The sequence below is a fragment of the Moschus berezovskii genome, chromosome 23, assembly GCF_049115385.1.
Source record: "Moschus berezovskii isolate FMDL1 chromosome 23, NW_MosBer_1.0, whole genome shotgun sequence".
In the NCBI taxonomy this organism is placed as follows: Eukaryota; Metazoa; Chordata; class Mammalia; order Artiodactyla; family Moschidae; genus Moschus; species Moschus berezovskii.
This window is the reverse complement of record NC_142482.1, coordinates 42,214,923-42,232,425: the sequence shown is the minus strand read 5'-3', so window position 1 is coordinate 42,232,425 and position 17,503 is coordinate 42,214,923. Positions and strand designations below refer to the sequence as shown.

The window sequence follows — 17,503 nt, the reverse complement described above, 5'->3', positions numbered from 1 at the left end:
AGTATGTTTTTGATTGAGATGCTTTCTCCCTTTAATTTGTAAGCAAATCCATTAAAATAAGAAAGAAAATTTCTTAACCCAGAGATGTATTTTAGAAAAAAACTCTGCAATCTGCTAAAAATTATTGAAGGCCTCCAGCAACAGCAGAAAGGTTATTTAGATGGCATGGGTCTCTCTTCGTCTTTCAGAAGCTGTTTTCCTCCTTTGGAGCTTCAGCACTTTCCACTGCTCTCCCTCAAACTCCATCTTCACCAACATTTAACAAATTGAATGGTCACGAACACCTTCTTTTGTAGGACCTCAATGTGGACATTTCTGCGTGTTTAATGAAGATAGACCTGTATTTTTCAGTGAAATACTTGAACTCTGACTATAAGTGTGGATTGGATAGTAGGGAGTGAGTGGAGGTTGTAGAAGTTTAAGAGAATTCAGGAAAACATTAACATCCAAGGGACCTGAGGCAGTGACTGTGAAGTGAAATGGAGGGTGATGTTTGTTATTTATTGGGAGGGGGAAGCTTGGAGAGGATTTTGTCCCTGGATGCAGTGATGATTAGGGTCTCATGCATTCAACAGTCAGTTCTTGTGAAAACCTGTTGGCTGACACACTTCATGTCTTCAGGGGTTCTTGGTGTTGAAACTATAGCCTACTATGGCCAAATATAGACAGTGGCTTATTTTTGTATGACCAAGCTAAGAGTTTTCCTATTTTAAAGATGTGACGGAGACTATATGTTACCTGCAAAACCTAAAATATTTACTGTATGGCTTTCACGGTCTTGAATTCCTCCTCAGATAGTTCATGTTATTCTTACAGGTCTGCCTTTTTTCAGAATTATGCAAACCCAGATCTAAAGAAAAGATCTTAAGAAAATGTACCAATCAAGCATTTCCCACTGTTTCAATCACGAAACTTTCAGAAAACTTGGGAGGGGTGGGGGTGGGTCTACTTTATAAAAGGAGAGGGCATAATAGAGCTAACATTCATTGAGCATTTAGTGCCAGGAACTAGTCTTAGTTTGGTCTACAAACTAATTCATTTGCCAGTTTACAGTTGTAGGTGAGTCCCAGAGAGCTGAGTAATTGGGCAGTTAATTGGCTGCTGCGAAGCTCGAACCTCGACCACTATTTCTTCCTGCAACAGGGAGACAGGAGACACACTATCTGAAGTTGTTATGGTACTACTTGGCAAAATGTGGGGGAAAGGCGTTTTGTCATAACAGAACTGTCCGCAGAAAGCACTAGCTAAGGAATGGGCCACTTCAGTCACTTCCTTTAGCCAAGGACTAAATATCACTTTGAAAAGTGTTTCCCCTAGAAACAGTTCAATAGAGTGAGTAGGAGCCCAGGATACAGCCACTTCTACATAGCATTTAAGTGGCACAGTAACATTTGGGTCCACGATACGTTTCATTTAAAATTCATGGCGTTTTTCTGCTGGTAAAATGTATACTCGAAAATGAACAGCTCCTTTTCGGTGACAGTTGAGGGGCTCTTAAAAGAGCCTTTGGTGGTAGGTGTTAGTTGGAGGAACCATAAAATTTATGCTCTCTCCCCGCGGATGCGGCGGGCAAGCTGGATATCTTTGGGCATGATGGTGACGCGCTTGGCGTGGATGGCACACAGATTAGTGTCCTCGAAGAGCCCCACCAGGTAGGCCTCGCAGGCCTCCTGCAGCGCCATCACGGCCGAGCTCTGGAAGCGCAGGTCAGTCTTGAAGTCCTGCGCGATTTCGCGCACCAGCCGCTGGAACGGCAGCTTCCGGATGAGCAGTTCCGTGGACTTCTGGTAACGGCGGATTTCGCGCAGAGCTACCGTGCCGGGCCTGTAACGGTGCGGCTTCTTGACGCCGCCGGTGGCCGGCGCGCTCTTGCGAGCCGCCTTGGTGGCAAGCTGTTTGCGCGGCGCTTTGCCACCGGTGGACTTGCGAGCCGTCTGCTTAGTGCGAGCCATTGGTAAGTAGTGCCAACTACCTAACAGTGATGTGAGCGGCCCTCGTCCCAAAATATATAGCGAACCTCGCGTCTTGATTGGACGATAGACGGCTGGTCCCTCGCCTACCCCGCCCTTCCACGCCCATTCTTTCTGCGTTTAGGAAGCATTGTCCCGCCTCTACTTCGGACTCTAGGATTACGTGGTGAGGGAGGAAATAGTTTGTTGGCTTTCAAAAAAAGCCTGCAGGATGTATCCAAATTCTTAAACTTGTCTAGAGCAGGGGTCCCCCACCTCCGGGATCTAACTGGTGATCTGAGGTGGAACTGATGAAACAAAAGTAAGAATAAAGTGTGCTAGTCTCAGGAGTGTCCGAATCTGTGATCCCATGGGATTTTCCAGGCAAGAATACTCAAGTGGTTTGCCGTTTCCTACTCCAGAGAAATAAAGTGCACGATATATATTCGTCGCTCTTCAGTTAGTTTGCCGTGTCCTACTCTTTGCGACCCCATGGACTTCACTGTTCTTCACTATCCCTCGGAGTTTGCTCAAACTCATGTCCGAGTCAGTGATACCATCCAACCATCTCATCTTCTGTCGCCCCCTTCACCTCCTGCCTTCAATTTTTCTCAGCATAAGGATCTTTTCGATAAGTGGGCTATTCGTATCACGCGGCCAAACTACTGGGGCTTCTAATGTGCTCAAATCACTCCGAAACCATCCCCTCCCCACACCCCCAGGCGCGTGGAAAACTGTCTTCCACAAAATCGGTCGCTCCCGCCGAAAAGGTTGGGGCCAGCTGGTCTAGAGAATCTCAGTGTCTTGTGTTATTTTTAGATATATCATGATTGACAAGTTTCAATAACATGAAAGGAGTGTTTAAGCGGAGGCAATGAAATTAAAGTCAACCCAGCCACCACGTTCTGTTCTGGAACTTAGTAAAAGGATACTTGGTTACTTTTCCTGCCACTGTTGGTGACGGAAATACTGACAGAGACAGAGGACTGGAGGTTGTCACCATACGCAAATTATACTTGAGACCTTAATTTTCTCCACACAACCTAAGGAGTTTAGCGCCTACAGCTCTCTACCAGATTTAGTGGGTGGCCCTAAGAAGGGCCTTTAAGGTATAACAGTTAAATGCAGCTTTAACCTCCGAAGCCGTAAAGAGTACGTCCTTGGCGCTTGAGAGCGTATACCACATCCATGGCGGTGACAGTTTTGCGTTTGGCGTGCTCGGTGTACGTGACCGCGTCCCGAATCACGTTTTCCAGGAACACCTTCAGCACCCCGCGAGTCTCCTCATAGATGAGGCCGGAAATCCGCTTCACACCACCGCGACGAGCCAGACGACGAATGGCAGGCTTGGTGATGCCCTGGATGTTGTCGCGAAGAACCTTGCGGTGGCGCTTAGCACCCCCTTTCCCGAGACCCTTACCACCCTTGCCACGACCAGACATGTTTGCAACCACAGTCCTTATGGCGGTGTATCTTGTCAAAGCGGTGATGATTATATAGTGATTTTTCGGACCTGATTGGGAACCGCTCAGACAGCCGTGACGCCTCTGGGAGTTTCCAGACCCGAAGCCCCGCCCACGTTTTCAGTAAAATGGCTGCTGCTGCTGCTGTTAAGTCGCTTCAGTAGTGTCCGACCCTGTGCGACCCCATAGACGGCAGCCCACCAGGCTCCCCTGTCCCTGGGATTCTCCAGGCAAGAACACTGGAGTGGGTTGCCATTTCCTTCTCCAATGCATGAAAGCGAAAAGGGAAAGTGAAGTCGCTCAGTCGTGTCCGACTCTTAGCGACCCCATGGACTGCAGCCTACCAGGCTCCTCCGTCCATGGAATTTTCCAGGCAAGAGTACTGGAGTGTGTTGCCAAAATGGAGAGGTGCTTAAAATACAGAGTCAAAAAAAAGGGCCTAATAAAATACCTCCGTTCAGCTTCTACAATACATTGTGTTGCCCTTGCCCACAACTGGGAAACCATTCCTTTGGTTTAGGCCTTGCTGTCCTTTTCTCTTTTTTTGCTCTCTCCTAGACATTGATCGCACTAGCGAGTTGCGGCTTCCGTAATGAATGGCCCATCCCGGGAGCCTTGATTGTAGTCCCTTGGGGGTTTTTGTGAAACCTCGTGGCTGAGAGCCTGACTATAGATAGCTTCAGGGTGGGCTTCCTCATCGTTCTCAGCGGTGGTCTCTCCTTTTCCTTATCTTTTACTCACCCTATCATCTTCCTTTCTCTTCCCTCACTGGCTGCTACATTTTTGCTGGTAGAACTGGTTTTTTCAAACGTTCTTCGTTTCACTTAGAAATACTTCAGGAAATTGAGAAAGCTCATATTTTACCCGCCGTTTCCTCTGGCGAGTCTGTGAGCAAGTGAAAATCCCTCTCAGGGACTCCTTTCCTGCCCTTCTCCCCCAACCCCTTACCCCCCGCCCCGCCCCCGCCAACACCACCTTCCTCTTTCCTTTCTTGAATTGAGAAATCAAGTGCACCCCAAAGTTCTGTGCCTTTAATAGTGTCTTTAATAAAGTGCTAATGTAAAGACGAGGAACGATTTTATTCCAGGAATTTAAAAAATAAAAAACTTTCAAAGGCTGAATGATAAGTGGTTTCCTTCTGGCTATTTGAAATGACCTTTCGGGCCCTGGCTTGTCTGTCAGGTAGCAGATTTCATTTCTCGGAGAAAATGCCTTCTCTAACGAATAACACATTTACTTTTTCTCTTTTTCTGAGCTTCAGTAATGTTTACCCTTTCTATTTCAAATGTGTGTAGTTGATTATTTACTACTTGAACAAATACCTAATATTCTCCAAGTACTTTATAATCTCTGTAGATACTATATGTGCAAAAGACTGCATGCCCATCTTCTATTAGTTAATCTATTTCTTATTGAGCTACTTGTCTGGCTTTCTTCTTCTTCCTGCTCCTGTTTAGTAATGGAATCTGAGTGTTTAACCTTGAAGATGTTATTGGGTGTGTAATCTCAACAATCCTCTTCCCTTGCAACTATAGAAAAACCAGGCAACTTTCTGCCTCCTTACCTAGCAGTAATTGAAGAGGGTGTTTTCTATGACCAGTGCATTATCTTGGCAAAATTCTGTTGGCCTATGACCTGCTTTGTTTTGTACTCCAAGGCCAAATTTACCTGTTACTCCAGGTATCTCTTGACTTCCTACTTTCACATTCCAGTCCCCTATAATGAAAAGGACATCTTTTTGGGGCGTTAGTTCTAAAAGGTCTTGTAGGTCTTCATAGAACCGTTCAACTTCAGCTTCTTCAGCGTTACTGGTTGGGGCATAGACTTGGATTACTGTGATATTGAATGGTTTTCCTTGGAAATGAACAGAGATCTTTCTGTCGTTTTTCAGACTGCATCCAAGTACTGCATTTCGGACTCTTTTGTTGACTATGATGGCTACTCCGTTTCTTCCAAGGGATTCTTGCCCACAGTAGTAGACATAATGGTCATCTGAGTTAAATTCACCCATTCCAGTCCATTTTAGTTCACCGATTCCTAAAATGTCTACATTCACTCTTGCCATCTCCTGTTTGACTACTTCCAATTTGCCTTGATTCATGGACTTAATATTCCAGATTCCTATGCAGTATTGCTCTTTACAACATCGGACTTTACTTCCATCACCAGTCACATCCACAACTGGGTGTTGTTTCTGCATTGGCTCCGTCTCTTCATTCTTTCTGGAATTATTTCTCCACTTATCTCTAGTAGCATATTGTGCACCTACTGACTTGGGGAGTTCATCTTTCAGTGTCATATTTTTGCCTTTTCATGCTGTTCGTGGGGTTCTCAAGGCAAGTATACTGAAGTGGTTTGCCATTCCCTTCTCCAGTGGACCATGTTTTGTCAGAACTCTCCACCATGACTCGTCCATCTTGGGTGGCCCTACATGGCATGGCTCATTGTTTAATTAAGTTAGACAAGGCTGTGGTCCCTGTGATCAGATTGGTTAGTTTTCTGTGACCTTGGTTTTTTCATTCTGTATGCCCTCTGACAGATAAGGATAAGAGGCTTATGGAAGCTTCCTGATGGGAGAGACTGACTGAGGGGGAAACTGAATTTTGTTCTGATGGGCAGGGCCATGCTCAGCAAATCTTTAATCCAATTTTCTGTTGATGGCAGGCTGTGTTCCCTCCCTGTTGTTTGACCTGAGACCAAACTATGGTGGAGGTAATGAAGATAATGGCGACCTCCTTCAAAAGGCCCCATGCATGCATTGCTGCACTCAGTGCCCCCGACCCTGCAGCAGGCCACCTCCAACCCGTGCCTCCGCCAGACTCCTGGACACTCACAGGTAAGTTTGGGTCAATCTCTTTTGAGGTCACTGATCCTTTCTCCTGAGTTCTGGTGCACACCAACATTTTGTTTGTGCCCTCCAAGAGTCTGTTTCCCCAGTCCTGTGTAAGTTCTGCCTCTATGGCAGGGTTTATAGTGACCTTCTCCAAGAGGACTTTTGCCATATGATTATATAACAACAATGTATGTTGCTCAAGGGCATGTTTATCCTTCTTAACAAGAACCTTCTGACTGATCTTGTTGATTTAAGATGTATGTTGTGGGAGTGGGTCTGGTAAGTATATAAGGCCTTGATAAGACTAGCAAGTGGGGTACTCTCTGCCTGCTTCTGATGTCTATGTCAGAAGCTTTCTCTGTCCTTTTTCACTGTAACAAATCTTCTGTCACACAAAAGCTCTGAGTGATCAAGCCTGGTCCCTGGTCTAATATACGCAGCTGTTCATGCCTAACAATCTCTCCTTGTTTAGCCTTACCTTGTTCCCAAAATTCTGTAATACAATGTGACCAATGATGGTCTTCATAGTCCCTTCCATCTCCTAATTTTGTCACTTTTCATGCCTAAATATGTCAGATAATAACTGCCAGAAACTCTTGATTGCCTTTCATTCACTTCACCTTACTAGCATCTCCAGGATGGATATTGAGAAAATAAAAATCAAGATAAAGATTGGGGTCTGTGGAGCAGGAGTCCCCTGCTGTCTCGTCCCCTAGGGTTTACAATAGGGTCAGAGGCTATGAACACAGTTCCTAAGCTTCTAATCTTTAAAAGCAGACTGGTTTCTATAGACTGTTTCTATTTCCCCAAAATTCATATGTTGAAATCTAATCTCTAATGTGAGGGTATTCGGAAGGTAGGTTCATTGGAAGGACTGATGCTAAAGCTGAAACTCCAATACTTTGGCCACCTCATGCGACGAGTTGACTCACTGGAAAAGACTGATGATGGGAGGGGTTGGGGGTGGGAGGAGACGGGGACGACAGAGAATGAGATGGCTGGATGGCATCACCAACTCGATGGACATGAGTTTGAGTGAACTCCCGGGAGTTGGTGATGGACAGGGAGGCCTGGCGTGCTGTGATTCATGGGGTCGCAAAGAGTCGGACACGACTGAGCGACTGAACTAACTAACTAGGTTTTAAGTACAGGGCCCTCATCAGTGGTATTCATGCCTCTATAAGAGAGACCCCATTGACTCTTCCATGCATGGAGAAAATAGCCATCTATGAGTTAGCAATAGGGTTCTTCAATTCAGTTCAGTTCAGTTCAGTCGCTCAGTCGTGTCCGACTCTTTGCGACCCCATGAGTCACAGCACGCCAGTCCTCCCTGTCCATCACCAACTCCCGGAGTTCACTCAAACTCATGTCCACAGAGTCGGTGATGCCATCCAGCCATCTCATTCTCTGTCGTCCCCGTCTCCTCCCACCCCCAATCCTTCCTAGCATCAGACTCTTTTCCAGTGAGTCAACTCGTCGCATGACCAGACACTAAATCTGACAGCGCCTTGATCTTGGACTTCCCAGTCTCCAGAGCTATGAGAAATACATTTCTATTATTTATAAGCCACCTAGTCTGTAGTATTCTGATACAGCAGCCTGAGCAGGCCAAGACACTCGTTTTCTGCAAATCATGTTTTTAAAAAGTACTCAGAGTTGATGCCTTTGATTTTAGTGGTTATTCTAATTTCTTTCTTTCTTTTTAAGAATTTTTGAACATTTCCTAAAACCAGCTTTTCTACAACCAACCTTATAATAGAGCAGGCTTCTAATAGAACATGTCCTCACTGAGCCATAGTACACTTCTTAACTTCGGATCTCATTTGGCATCCAAATCCCAGATGACCTTACTGAGGAATTGCAAAATGTTAAAAAAGAGCCTAACTTCTGCCTTTCTACTTAAAGGAAAACAGGCTTTTCTACCTAGTTTTTTTTTTCTTAGACAATTACTCTTACTTCATTTTCCTACAGACATGGGAGGCTTATACAGATCTCCTCACTTCCTTTGAGGGTTTGTTCAGAATCCCAAACTCAGATCTATTGGCTTTGTCTTCCCAGCACTTGGCTACCTTCAGAAGACACACTTTCTAGAGCTAGTGAAGGATTAATATGTATATTCTCTAAATCCGGGGAACTATCACCAAGTTCACAAATGAAAACACATGTGAAAATACTTTGGAAACTATAAAGTTTTACATAATTCTTGTCATTAGTATTATACCTACTCCCCATAGATTTCAAGAAGTATCTTGGATGAAACGCGCAATGCAGGAGGTGGGAAGCATTCAGTAATTCCCTAAGGCTATCTTGTGTCTACAGTGTTGGAAATCAGCACTATATTCATTCAAATAGAATTTGATGAGCACCTGCCTGTGTCAGGCTTTTTTATTCTGGAGAACCATCAGTGAATAGCATGAAATATTTCTTTTGGCCTTATGTATCTATATGGTGAGAGAAAAGGGGCAAAATTTTACATTTAAAATAGTTTCACACAGAGTAGGAGGAATATCGTATGACATCCCTTATAAGCAGAATCTAAAAAAGAAATGATAAAAGTGAACTTATTTATGAAACAGAAACAGACTCACAGACTCAGAAAACGAACCAGGGGCAAGGGAAGGAAAGGGAGTTCAGAATCGACATGTACACACTGCTATATTTAAGATATTAACAGATAACCAACTAGGACCTACCTACTTTATAGTACAGGAAAGTCTGCTCAATACTTTGTGGCAGCTTGGATGAGACGGGAATTTGGAGGAGAATGGATATGTGTATATGAATGGTTGAGTCCCTTTGCTATCTGCCTGAAACTATCACAACATTTGGTTATATAAGCAGCTATACTTCAATATAAAATAAAAAGTTATAAAAATAAAACAGGTTCACACAGACTTAGAATACTCTCCTGGTCCTAGAATTTCATAGGTGTGAGTGTGATGTCAGGTATGGGATAAACCCACAAGTGGTGTGGAGGGCATTACTGCCTCAAACAGGCTCACTGTGGCTTCTACCTCTAGAAAGTCACCAGATGTTGATAGCATGCATGAGGCCTGTCATGAGTATTCATTGGAAAGACTGATGTTGAAGCTGAAGCTCCAAAATTTTGGCCACCTGATGCTCTTGCCAACTCATTAGAAAAGACCCCGATGCTGGAAAAGATTGAAGGCAGGAGGGGAAGGGGACGACAGAGGACGAAATGGTTGGATGACATCACCGACTCAATGAGCAAGCTTTGAGCAACTTGGGGAGATGAAGGACAGGGAATCCTGGTGTTCCATGGGGTCGTAGAGTCGGACAAGACTGAGCAACTGAACACTGATGCTTGTGGATTGTTCCTCGTGCTTATCTGTGTTAGGAGGTTCCTGAAAGCTGGCAAATAAAAGCCAAAGGCTAATTTGTTAATTTCCCAATATAAAATCTTGGAATGAGGGTGAAGAATAAACAGCTCAGAACGTGATCCTGCAGGGTTACCAGGTGCTACCGATAAACAGAAATGCAGTTCTCAAAAGGGCTTAGTTTTTTGAACATTCTGTAGCCAGCTTCAACCGGATTATTTTTTGGAGTTGTAGAAAACAAATCATCAGTTACGTTAGAGGCCTGCACACTATTGCTAAATCCTGGGCCACATTGCCTGACTTAACCTAGATACTCTGCCCCTCCTTGGACCCTGGGCAGTTTAATCAGTAATCGGTTAGAATTTACAATACTTGCCCTTCCAAGCACTGCACATACATATCGGGACAGTCAACCAGAGCTGTATCCTGAGACTACTCTAACTGGGGAAGGGACTTGCTCTCTGCTCGGAAACTCAGGTTGGCAAAAGTTACGTCGTAAGCTTTGAAAAATAGCTTACAAAATTATCAGCCTTGGCAAGTACGCTTCGTATCTAATTTGCGACTAAGATTTTAGGTCCTGGATAAAATTTTTCTGCTTCAGGAAGACCTATCCTTGTGTTAACAGCTGTTCTCGGTGAAGACGGAAGTGGCTCTTAAAAGAGCCTTTGGGAAGAAGCTAACGCCCCCGAGCCAGTTAAGGACAGTTTACGCCCTCTCCCCGCGGATGCGGCGAGCAAGCTGGATGTCCTTGGGCATGATGGTGACGCGCTTGGCGTGGATGGCACACAGATTGGTGTCTTCGAAGAGTCCCACCAGGTAGGCCTCGCAGGCCTCCTGCAGCGCCATCACGGCCGAGCTCTGGAAGCGCAGGTCGGTCTTGAAGTCCTGCGCGATCTCGCGAACCAGCCGTTGGAACGGCAGCTTGCGGATCAGCAACTCTGTGGACTTCTGGTAGCGGCGGATCTCGCGCAGAGCTACCGTGCCGGGCCTGTAGCGGTGCGGCTTCTTGACGCCGCCGGTGGCCGGGGCGCTCTTGCGGGCAGCCTTGGTGGCGAGCTGCTTGCGCGGCGCCTTGCCACCGGTGGACTTGCGAGCCGTCTGCTTTGTACGAGCCATAACTGCGGTAGTTGTGTCGCGGAAGTAGCAACTGAAAGATTAGTGCCAGGAGGAGACTTTATACAGATGATCCGGTCCTGATTGGCCAGACTTTGCTGGAGTAACCTGATTGGTTAAAAATCGGTCTTCAATTGGATCTTGCTGCTGCTGCTGCTGCTGCTAAGTCACTTCAGTCGTGTCCAACTTTGTGTGACCCCATAGACGGAAGCCCACCAGGCTTCCCCATCCCTGGGATTCTCCAGGCAAGAACACAGGAGTGGGTTGCCATTTCCTTCTCCAATGTGTGAAAGTGAAAAGTGAAAGTGAAGTTGCTCAGTCGTGTCTGACCCTTAGCGACCCCACGGACTGCAGCCCACCAGGCTCCTCCATCCATGGTATTTTCTAGGCAATAGTACTGGAGTGGCTTGCCATTGCCTTCTCCGTCAATTGGATCTTACCAACTCTGAAAAGGGTGTGTTTTCCGTCCTCTTAAATTGTTTTGTATTTTCGCAGGGAATTATGACTGCACTGTATCTTGTCTGAGTTTTTGGTTTTCGACTGAAATATTGATTTCACCAGTAAAAAATGAATTTGGTCCAGACTTTCTGAAAGTCAGGGACTAAGTTCTAAAAGAAATGCATTTTCATTGGGGTCTTTTTCCCTTTTCGGATAATATGGGGGGGGGGGGAGAATTACAGCAAAGTAATGTATTTGCTAGTCCCACTTCATAATTGAATCAAGTTCTGCATTTAATGTTTGTATCAAGACCTAAAATAAAGTTTCAAAATAGACTGGCACACTGGTCCTGTGAAGACAGAATTTTAGATTTGCCCAGTGTGGTGTAGGGAAGGGGGGCTGCTGTGTGCTTGAATACTAGTAAGTGGTTATCTAACTTGATTAATTGATTTTGATGCAAATAGTTGGGACCTCAATATGTAAACTGCGTAATGACCAGAAGGCCTGGAGTGATGCTAGGTTTACACTGATCAAGTGATTAGTTGTTTTTTTGTAAGCAGAAATAGCCCTGAAAAAAGAGAAGTTTTAACTATTGGACAATTGGGTCTAATGATAAAGACCCAGAAACATAGGACTTTAATGCTGGAAAGAAGAATCGTCAGAAACGTGTTCCTGAGGAGAGGATAAAGGCTGGCAGGGTCATAGTTTGACAATGGAGCAAACTGATTATTGGTCTTTACCAGATATTAATGTTCAGTCAGTAGGGGGACTACATATGCCATATACTGTACTGTAATCTTAGCCAGGCATGACAGGTTTCAAGAGAGTGCTCAGTTCTTCCACAGAAGTTATGGGTGGCTCTGAAAAGAGCCTTTGTTTTTAGAGACTGGAGTAAGAATTTAGACCTTATTTGCCCTTCGCTTTGTGATGGCTTTCAGTCTTCTTGGGCAGCAGCACCGCTTGGATGTTCGGCAGGACACCGCCCTGAGCGATGGTGACTTTGCCTAGCAGTTTGTTGAGCTCCTCGTCGTTGCGAATGGCCAGCTGCAAATGACGCGGGATGATGCGCGTCTTCTTGTTGTCCCGGGCTGCGTTACCCGCCAACTCCAGGATCTCAGCCGTCAGGTACTCCAGCACCGCCGCCAGGTACACCGGGGCCCCGGCCCCGACCCGCTCGGCGTAGTTACCCTTGCGGAGCAGGCGGTGCACTCGGCCCACAGGGAACTGGAGCCCGGCCCGCGAGGAGCGGGTCTTGGCCTTGGCGCGAGCTTTGCCGCCTTGCTTGCCACGTCCAGACATAGCCCAGTATTCAGAAGCTACAGCAGAAATGAATAAAGCAAGGGAACTCACAATTTATAGCCACAGTGCGCGCGAAAAAGCAGCCGTTCCATTGGCCAAAGTTGCCTTCCTATTTTAAACAAGACAAAAGCAATTTCTTACAACTAGTGCTCTTATTGGACAATGTTGGCATTAACGTCATCACTAGTATTCACCAATCAGACAGAGAAGTTTACTAAGACTCATTTGCATATGGAGTTGTGACTATAAAAGGGACTCTCCTTCGTTTGTTTCCCGGAGATTTCCTAATTCCTGTCAGCATGCCTGATCCTGCCAAGTCCGCTCCGGCCCCGAAGAAGGGCTCCAAGAAGGCCGTGACCAAGGCGCAGAAGAAGGACGGCAAGAAGCGCAAGCGCAGCCGCAAGGAGAGCTACTCCGTGTACGTCTACAAGGTGCTGAAGCAGGTCCACCCGGACACCGGCATCTCGTCCAAGGCCATGGGCATCATGAACTCCTTCGTCAACGACATCTTCGAGCGGATCGCTGGCGAGGCGTCGCGCCTGGCGCATTACAACAAGCGCTCGACCATCACATCCAGGGAGATCCAGACGGCCGTGCGCCTTCTGCTACCCGGGGAGCTGGCTAAACACGCCGTGTCTGAGGGTACCAAGGCCGTTACCAAGTACACCAGCTCCAAGTAAGTCGGCTCGCAGCCCTACAAAACCCAAAGGCTCTTTTCAGAGCCACCTACACTTTCAGAAAAGTAGCTGGTGCACTTGCTTGTAGTCTAGTTTCACTCAGATTACGCGGCTGGTTGGACGGCGGAAAACGGGATAAAATTTTTTAAAGCTCTCCGCAAGCGGTCTTGGGTAAGCATTTAGGCAGTGTATTTTTGCCTGGAAAAGAGGAGCCTGGCAGGCTATGGGGCCTCAGTCAATCAAGGCTTTGCAACTGAGCGCAAAGCTTGCCATGCAAATTTAGTATGGGTTATTTGACGCCCACTGAAAAGGATTTTCAGTGTTGCCCTCAGCTACAGGAAGCAAAATTTTTTTCGAAGCGAGTAACGCCCTCCGTCTCTGATTGGGCATCAGTACTATTTGAAAAGCCCGCCGTGGGTTGCAATTGGCCTGATACTCTGCCAACAGTTTCGCGCGTTTTGTAGAGATTTTCTCGAAAGTAAATTACAAGCTTTGTCTTGGGGAAATGCACAAGGCTCGGGAGTCTAGAGCCATAAAATAACGGTTCTGTTCTGCAGTCAGATCCTGGAAGAAATTGCCTCTTTGTTTCTATTTCCCATCTGCAGAATGGGTATTGCAACATTAGCCCTATCTACGAAGATCTTAGGGTGAGTTGAAATGATTTATGTCATAGTGCTATGTGAATATTAAAGGTCCGGGACGGTACTTAAAGAGAAAATGTTGAACAAGAAACCCAGCATCTTGGGAAAGCCGCGTTCTTCCAATGTTTAATCAGGATGCAACGGAAGGGAGACATCCAGGACTCATTTAGCCGGGGGAGCAGTTTTCTGGCAATGTCTTGAGTCCGCAACTTAAAATCCCGCGAAAGAAATCAGAAAACTCAGTATTAAAGAGTAGAGCATATTTACTTAACGCATGGGCTAGTTAGGACTGTTAGGGAATGGAATTTCTCAAGGCATGATCAAAAGCCCTTCAATTCCCCCATTCCTCTGCATCTTTCAGTAGTGCCTAAATTCTTCTCAGTTGGAATCTTTACCATCTTCCACTACTCTGGCATCCCCTTTCACCAACAAAGGATCGCTTTTGTAATTTTTTTTTTTCCTCCCCATTAACAGCAAAATAAACCCCTACACCCATATCCCCACTTAAGACCGCAACATTTCGTGTCTTTCCCTTTGTTACTTCCCTTAAATTTGGGGATATGGACCTATCTCAGATTAACAGTTTTGTCCCTGTCACAGGCAACAAGCCTCCTGGAAGTCATGCCAACATGTCAACGAGTCTTGCGAAATATACGGGTTTGTCATTCATTCCTCTTTTTCCAGTACCTGCGCCCCTGTCATTAGGTCTTGGAAGCTGGCAAGAGCAGTCCCCTAATTTCATCCTGAACCCATCGACTTTCTACTCATCACCTCTATTATTTGCTCTTTCTGAGATTTTTTTTCCTTCCACTGTTAAGAGATCTAAGGGATAATTACCGTCAGTGGGTGATACAAGTATTGCCCTCTTCTGCCATCTTGTGGCAAGAAAACAGAAGTACAGATCAAAGGCCTTGGATTTTCCAGATCCAATTGAAATGCTTCAACTTTTTACTGACACTAAAATGGAATAAGTAAAGTGATCATTTCTGTATCCGTTTAATCACTGGATTTAAGTTAGCTTCCCCAGAAATCACTTGTGAGCGTGAGAGAGAGGGAGAAGAGGTATTGTTTTGTGGTCTGGTCAGAGCTGTCCAAATAAAAAGAAGTCAAAAATCAAACATTCTGCACCCTAAAATAAATAAAACAAGAGGGTCATGGACACACTAGTTCTGGTCCTCAAACGAGAAATATTTGAATATTTTCTGTAAATCTAAACACCTGACAAAATCCTGATTTTTGCTGGGAGGGAGCATGAATTTCCACTTTGAGAAGATGCTCAATCTATGGTCACAATATCCAAGAACAGTCTTAAAATTTATTCTTAAATAGAACCCAGAAGAAAATAGTGAATTGTTTCATCATTCTTGACAAATGTTTTCCTTTGGATTAATCACATGTGCCTCTGGTGATCTGTGAGATTAGAAAACTTGCTACTGAGGATAGTACTTTAAGAACCACCTCAGATGAAAATTATATTTGCCATGGACATCAATGCAAGCAGATTGAAAATGAAATGAGATTTTCACCTGGCACCTGAACTGAATATAGTGATTCTATACAGTTATAGGACTTTAATGTGGAAAAAAATACAGTTGATAAAAGGGCTTTAATGACAGGATTTCTAAAGCCTCCGTTGCCAGGTTGACAAAGAAGTTGCCTTTATATTTCATTATTAGTTAATTTATTTGGCTGTACCAGGTCTTAGCTGAGGCCCCCAGGATCTTCGATCTTTGTTGCAGAGTGTGGGATCTAGCCCCCTGATCAGGGATGGAAGACTGGTGCTCTGTGTTGGGAGCGGGTTGTCTTAGCCATTGGACCACCAAGGAATTCACTTTAGAACCAAGTGAAAATCAAATATGACCCTTTGGCCTTCCATTCTAGACATTTATGTAGATATTAGGTATTCTCATGTTTGGTTATAGATTGTTGCATAGAAATAGACTTAATCAATGATATTATAAAGAAAAGCCTTTCATGTAGATACTTTGTCAACACTTTTGAATAAGCATTGTGTTATTTAAATAAAAACTTCATAATATGACTTGTTCTCAGGCTCTTGGTAAATAAAAATTATTCATCCAAAAAAAAAGAGGGAAGTTGGGGGAACAGGAGATATGCATATCAAATTCACGACAGAGTTACCCTAAGAAAAGGATGTTAGGGTTGGGGGTGCAGCTGAAGAGTGCTTCAATTTTGTGTTGTTGTTTTCCTTAAATATAAAAGAAATTTGTAGTGAATATATATCATAATGTTAAACAGTAGATGGATTTTGGGTGGTCATCTTTGTACCCTTGTAATTTTTTAAAAGGTGAAAAATAACAATGAATAGTGTTGTTTGGTGTACTTAAAATGGTACCTTTTCATGTACTTAACAAACAAGCAGTGCCTAAGATGTGACAGGCCATGGTCTAGACACTACAGTAATCACAGGGGGACAAACTACTGAATGAATAAAATAAAATATACCTTTATATTAGGTAGTGATGTGTTAAGAAGGGAAACAGAGCGGCGGGGAGAGATTTTTGAGAATTGTTATTTTAAATAAATTCCAACTCCCTTTAACCAAATTTCTGAAATTAGCTATATATGGTTTTATTTAACTCTAAATTTAAGTTCTTGTTTATAATACGATAGTAGGTAAAGATGGGTTAACACTAATTCTCTACTCTCTGAGATACGGCACCTGACATTAAAGCCTTTCTGATTTGTGAATTATTTTCGTCTCAAAATTTTCTTGGAATAAGAATTTACTCCTGGATTACCCACGTTTTCATCAGGTAAAGAAAGACGGGCAACAGGGTTGCTAAGACTACAGTCCTTTTCCTCGAACCACCGCCGCCCCCCTCGCGCCCCCCTCGCGCCCCCCTCGCGCCCCTCGCGCCCCTCGCGCCCCTCGCGCCCCTCGCGCCCCTCGCGCCCCTCGCGCCCGCTTCAGGAAAAAAAATACAAAAGAGCTAGCTAGCAGAGGATGGTTTCGATCCATCGACCTCTGGGTTATGGGCCCAGCACGCTTCCGCTGCGCCACTCTGCTTAACGAGGTACCTGAGCTTCAAAGTACTTCCTTTATTACACTTTACGTAAAGGGCCGTTTTTTGAAACGGGGGAAAATTTTCTTTCAAAGGCCATTCATTGAATTTACTCATGCTACAAACAAAAGAATGAATCCAAAAGATTGATTTTATGTATTCTGAAGGCAGAAAAAATGGATGTTTCTGTTAGGAAAACAACCGGTCGCCAACCAGTCTGCCCCTTTCACCTAGCAGAAGTGATTTCGGGTCTTACGGTCAAAAAATACACGAATAGGTCAAAATTCGAAAATAGGAAATATCCGAGCTCAAAACCAGAGCATTTTCAAACTTAAAATGATAAGAAAAACAGAGATAACCTTGCATTGGCCGGGAATCGAACCCGGGCCTCCCGCGTGGCAGGCGAGAATTCTACCACTGAACCACCAATGCTTGCGTCGCTCGTTTTTGCTCATTTTCTAAATGACCTTTACGTTGTTTTTTTTTTTTTTTCCTTAAACTCGCTACATCGAAATTATATATTAGGGTTAGTTTTTTGTTTTTACTGAACAGAACCTTGTAATGTTCCCTCTTCCGTTCTTTTTAGGAAACCCTCCTTTCCACTGCAAGTTAAGAGCGTCCCTCTGCGACACCGGAGGCTGGTCTGGGTGTGAGTGACCCAGTCCTGGGCCTGCCCCAGCGGAGGGTGGCCCGGTCCCACCTTGAGAGGTGGGGGAAACTGTGTGT

At 44.8% G+C, this 17,503-nt stretch overlaps 5 protein-coding genes and 2 non-coding genes across 7 annotated transcripts; 1 reads left to right on the top strand and 6 right to left on the bottom strand.

Moving 5' to 3' along the window:
• Window positions 1-1,473: 1,473 nt before the first annotated feature.
• On the bottom strand, window positions 1,474-1,960 carry LOC148774186 (histone H3.1). Its single transcript, XM_088831483.1, has one exon. The coding sequence runs from the start codon at window positions 1,950-1,952 to the stop codon at window positions 1,542-1,544; it is 411 nt and encodes a 136-aa protein (XP_088687609.1). The 5' UTR covers window positions 1,953-1,960; the 3' UTR covers window positions 1,474-1,541.
• Window positions 1,961-3,057: 1,097 nt separating this feature from the next.
• On the bottom strand, window positions 3,058-3,402 carry LOC129543759 (histone H4). The gene has a single exon (XM_088831489.1). It carries the CDS (start codon window positions 3,389-3,391, stop codon window positions 3,080-3,082), a length of 312 nt encoding a protein of 103 aa, XP_088687615.1. The 5' UTR covers window positions 3,392-3,402; the 3' UTR covers window positions 3,058-3,079.
• Window positions 3,403-10,288: 6,886 nt separating this feature from the next.
• LOC129543723 (histone H3.1) lies at window positions 10,289-10,709 on the bottom strand. The gene has a single exon (XM_055407011.2). The coding sequence runs from the start codon at window positions 10,697-10,699 to the stop codon at window positions 10,289-10,291; it is 411 nt and encodes a 136-aa protein (XP_055262986.1). The 5' UTR covers window positions 10,700-10,709.
• Window positions 10,710-12,026: 1,317 nt separating this feature from the next.
• Window positions 12,027-12,433, bottom strand: LOC129543734 (histone H2A type 1). Its single transcript, XM_055407022.2, has one exon. The coding sequence runs from the start codon at window positions 12,431-12,433 to the stop codon at window positions 12,041-12,043; it is 393 nt and encodes a 130-aa protein (XP_055262997.1). The 3' UTR covers window positions 12,027-12,040.
• A 289-nt stretch (window positions 12,434-12,722) lies between these two features.
• Window positions 12,723-15,738, top strand: LOC129543253 (histone H2B type 1-H). The gene has a single exon (XM_088831484.1). It carries the CDS (start codon window positions 12,733-12,735, stop codon window positions 13,111-13,113), a length of 381 nt encoding a protein of 126 aa, XP_088687610.1. The 5' UTR covers window positions 12,723-12,732; the 3' UTR covers window positions 13,114-15,738.
• A 972-nt stretch (window positions 15,739-16,710) lies between these two features.
• TRNAM-CAU (transfer RNA methionine (anticodon CAU)) lies at window positions 16,711-16,782 on the bottom strand. Its single transcript has one exon. It is a non-coding gene; the product is annotated as a tRNA-Met (tRNA).
• Window positions 16,783-17,138: 356 nt separating this feature from the next.
• TRNAG-GCC (transfer RNA glycine (anticodon GCC)) lies at window positions 17,139-17,209 on the bottom strand. The gene has a single exon. It is a non-coding gene; the product is annotated as a tRNA-Gly (tRNA).
• Window positions 17,210-17,503: the final 294 nt, after the last annotated feature.

Excerpts from the sequence above, each read along its gene's own strand:
- LOC129543734 (XM_055407022.2), bottom strand. The coding sequence starts at position 12,433 with ATGTCTGGACGTGGCAAGCAAGGCGGCAAAGCTCGCGCCAAGGCCAAG.
- LOC148774186 (XM_088831483.1), bottom strand. The coding sequence starts at position 1,952 with ATGGCTCGCACTAAGCAGACGGCTCGCAAGTCCACCGGTGGCAAAGCG.
- LOC129543253 (XM_088831484.1), top strand. The coding sequence starts at position 12,733 with ATGCCTGATCCTGCCAAGTCCGCTCCGGCCCCGAAGAAGGGCTCCAAG.
- LOC129543759 (XM_088831489.1), bottom strand. The coding sequence starts at position 3,391 with ATGTCTGGTCGTGGCAAGGGTGGTAAGGGTCTCGGGAAAGGGGGTGCT.
- LOC129543723 (XM_055407011.2), bottom strand. The coding sequence starts at position 10,699 with ATGGCTCGTACAAAGCAGACGGCTCGCAAGTCCACCGGTGGCAAGGCG.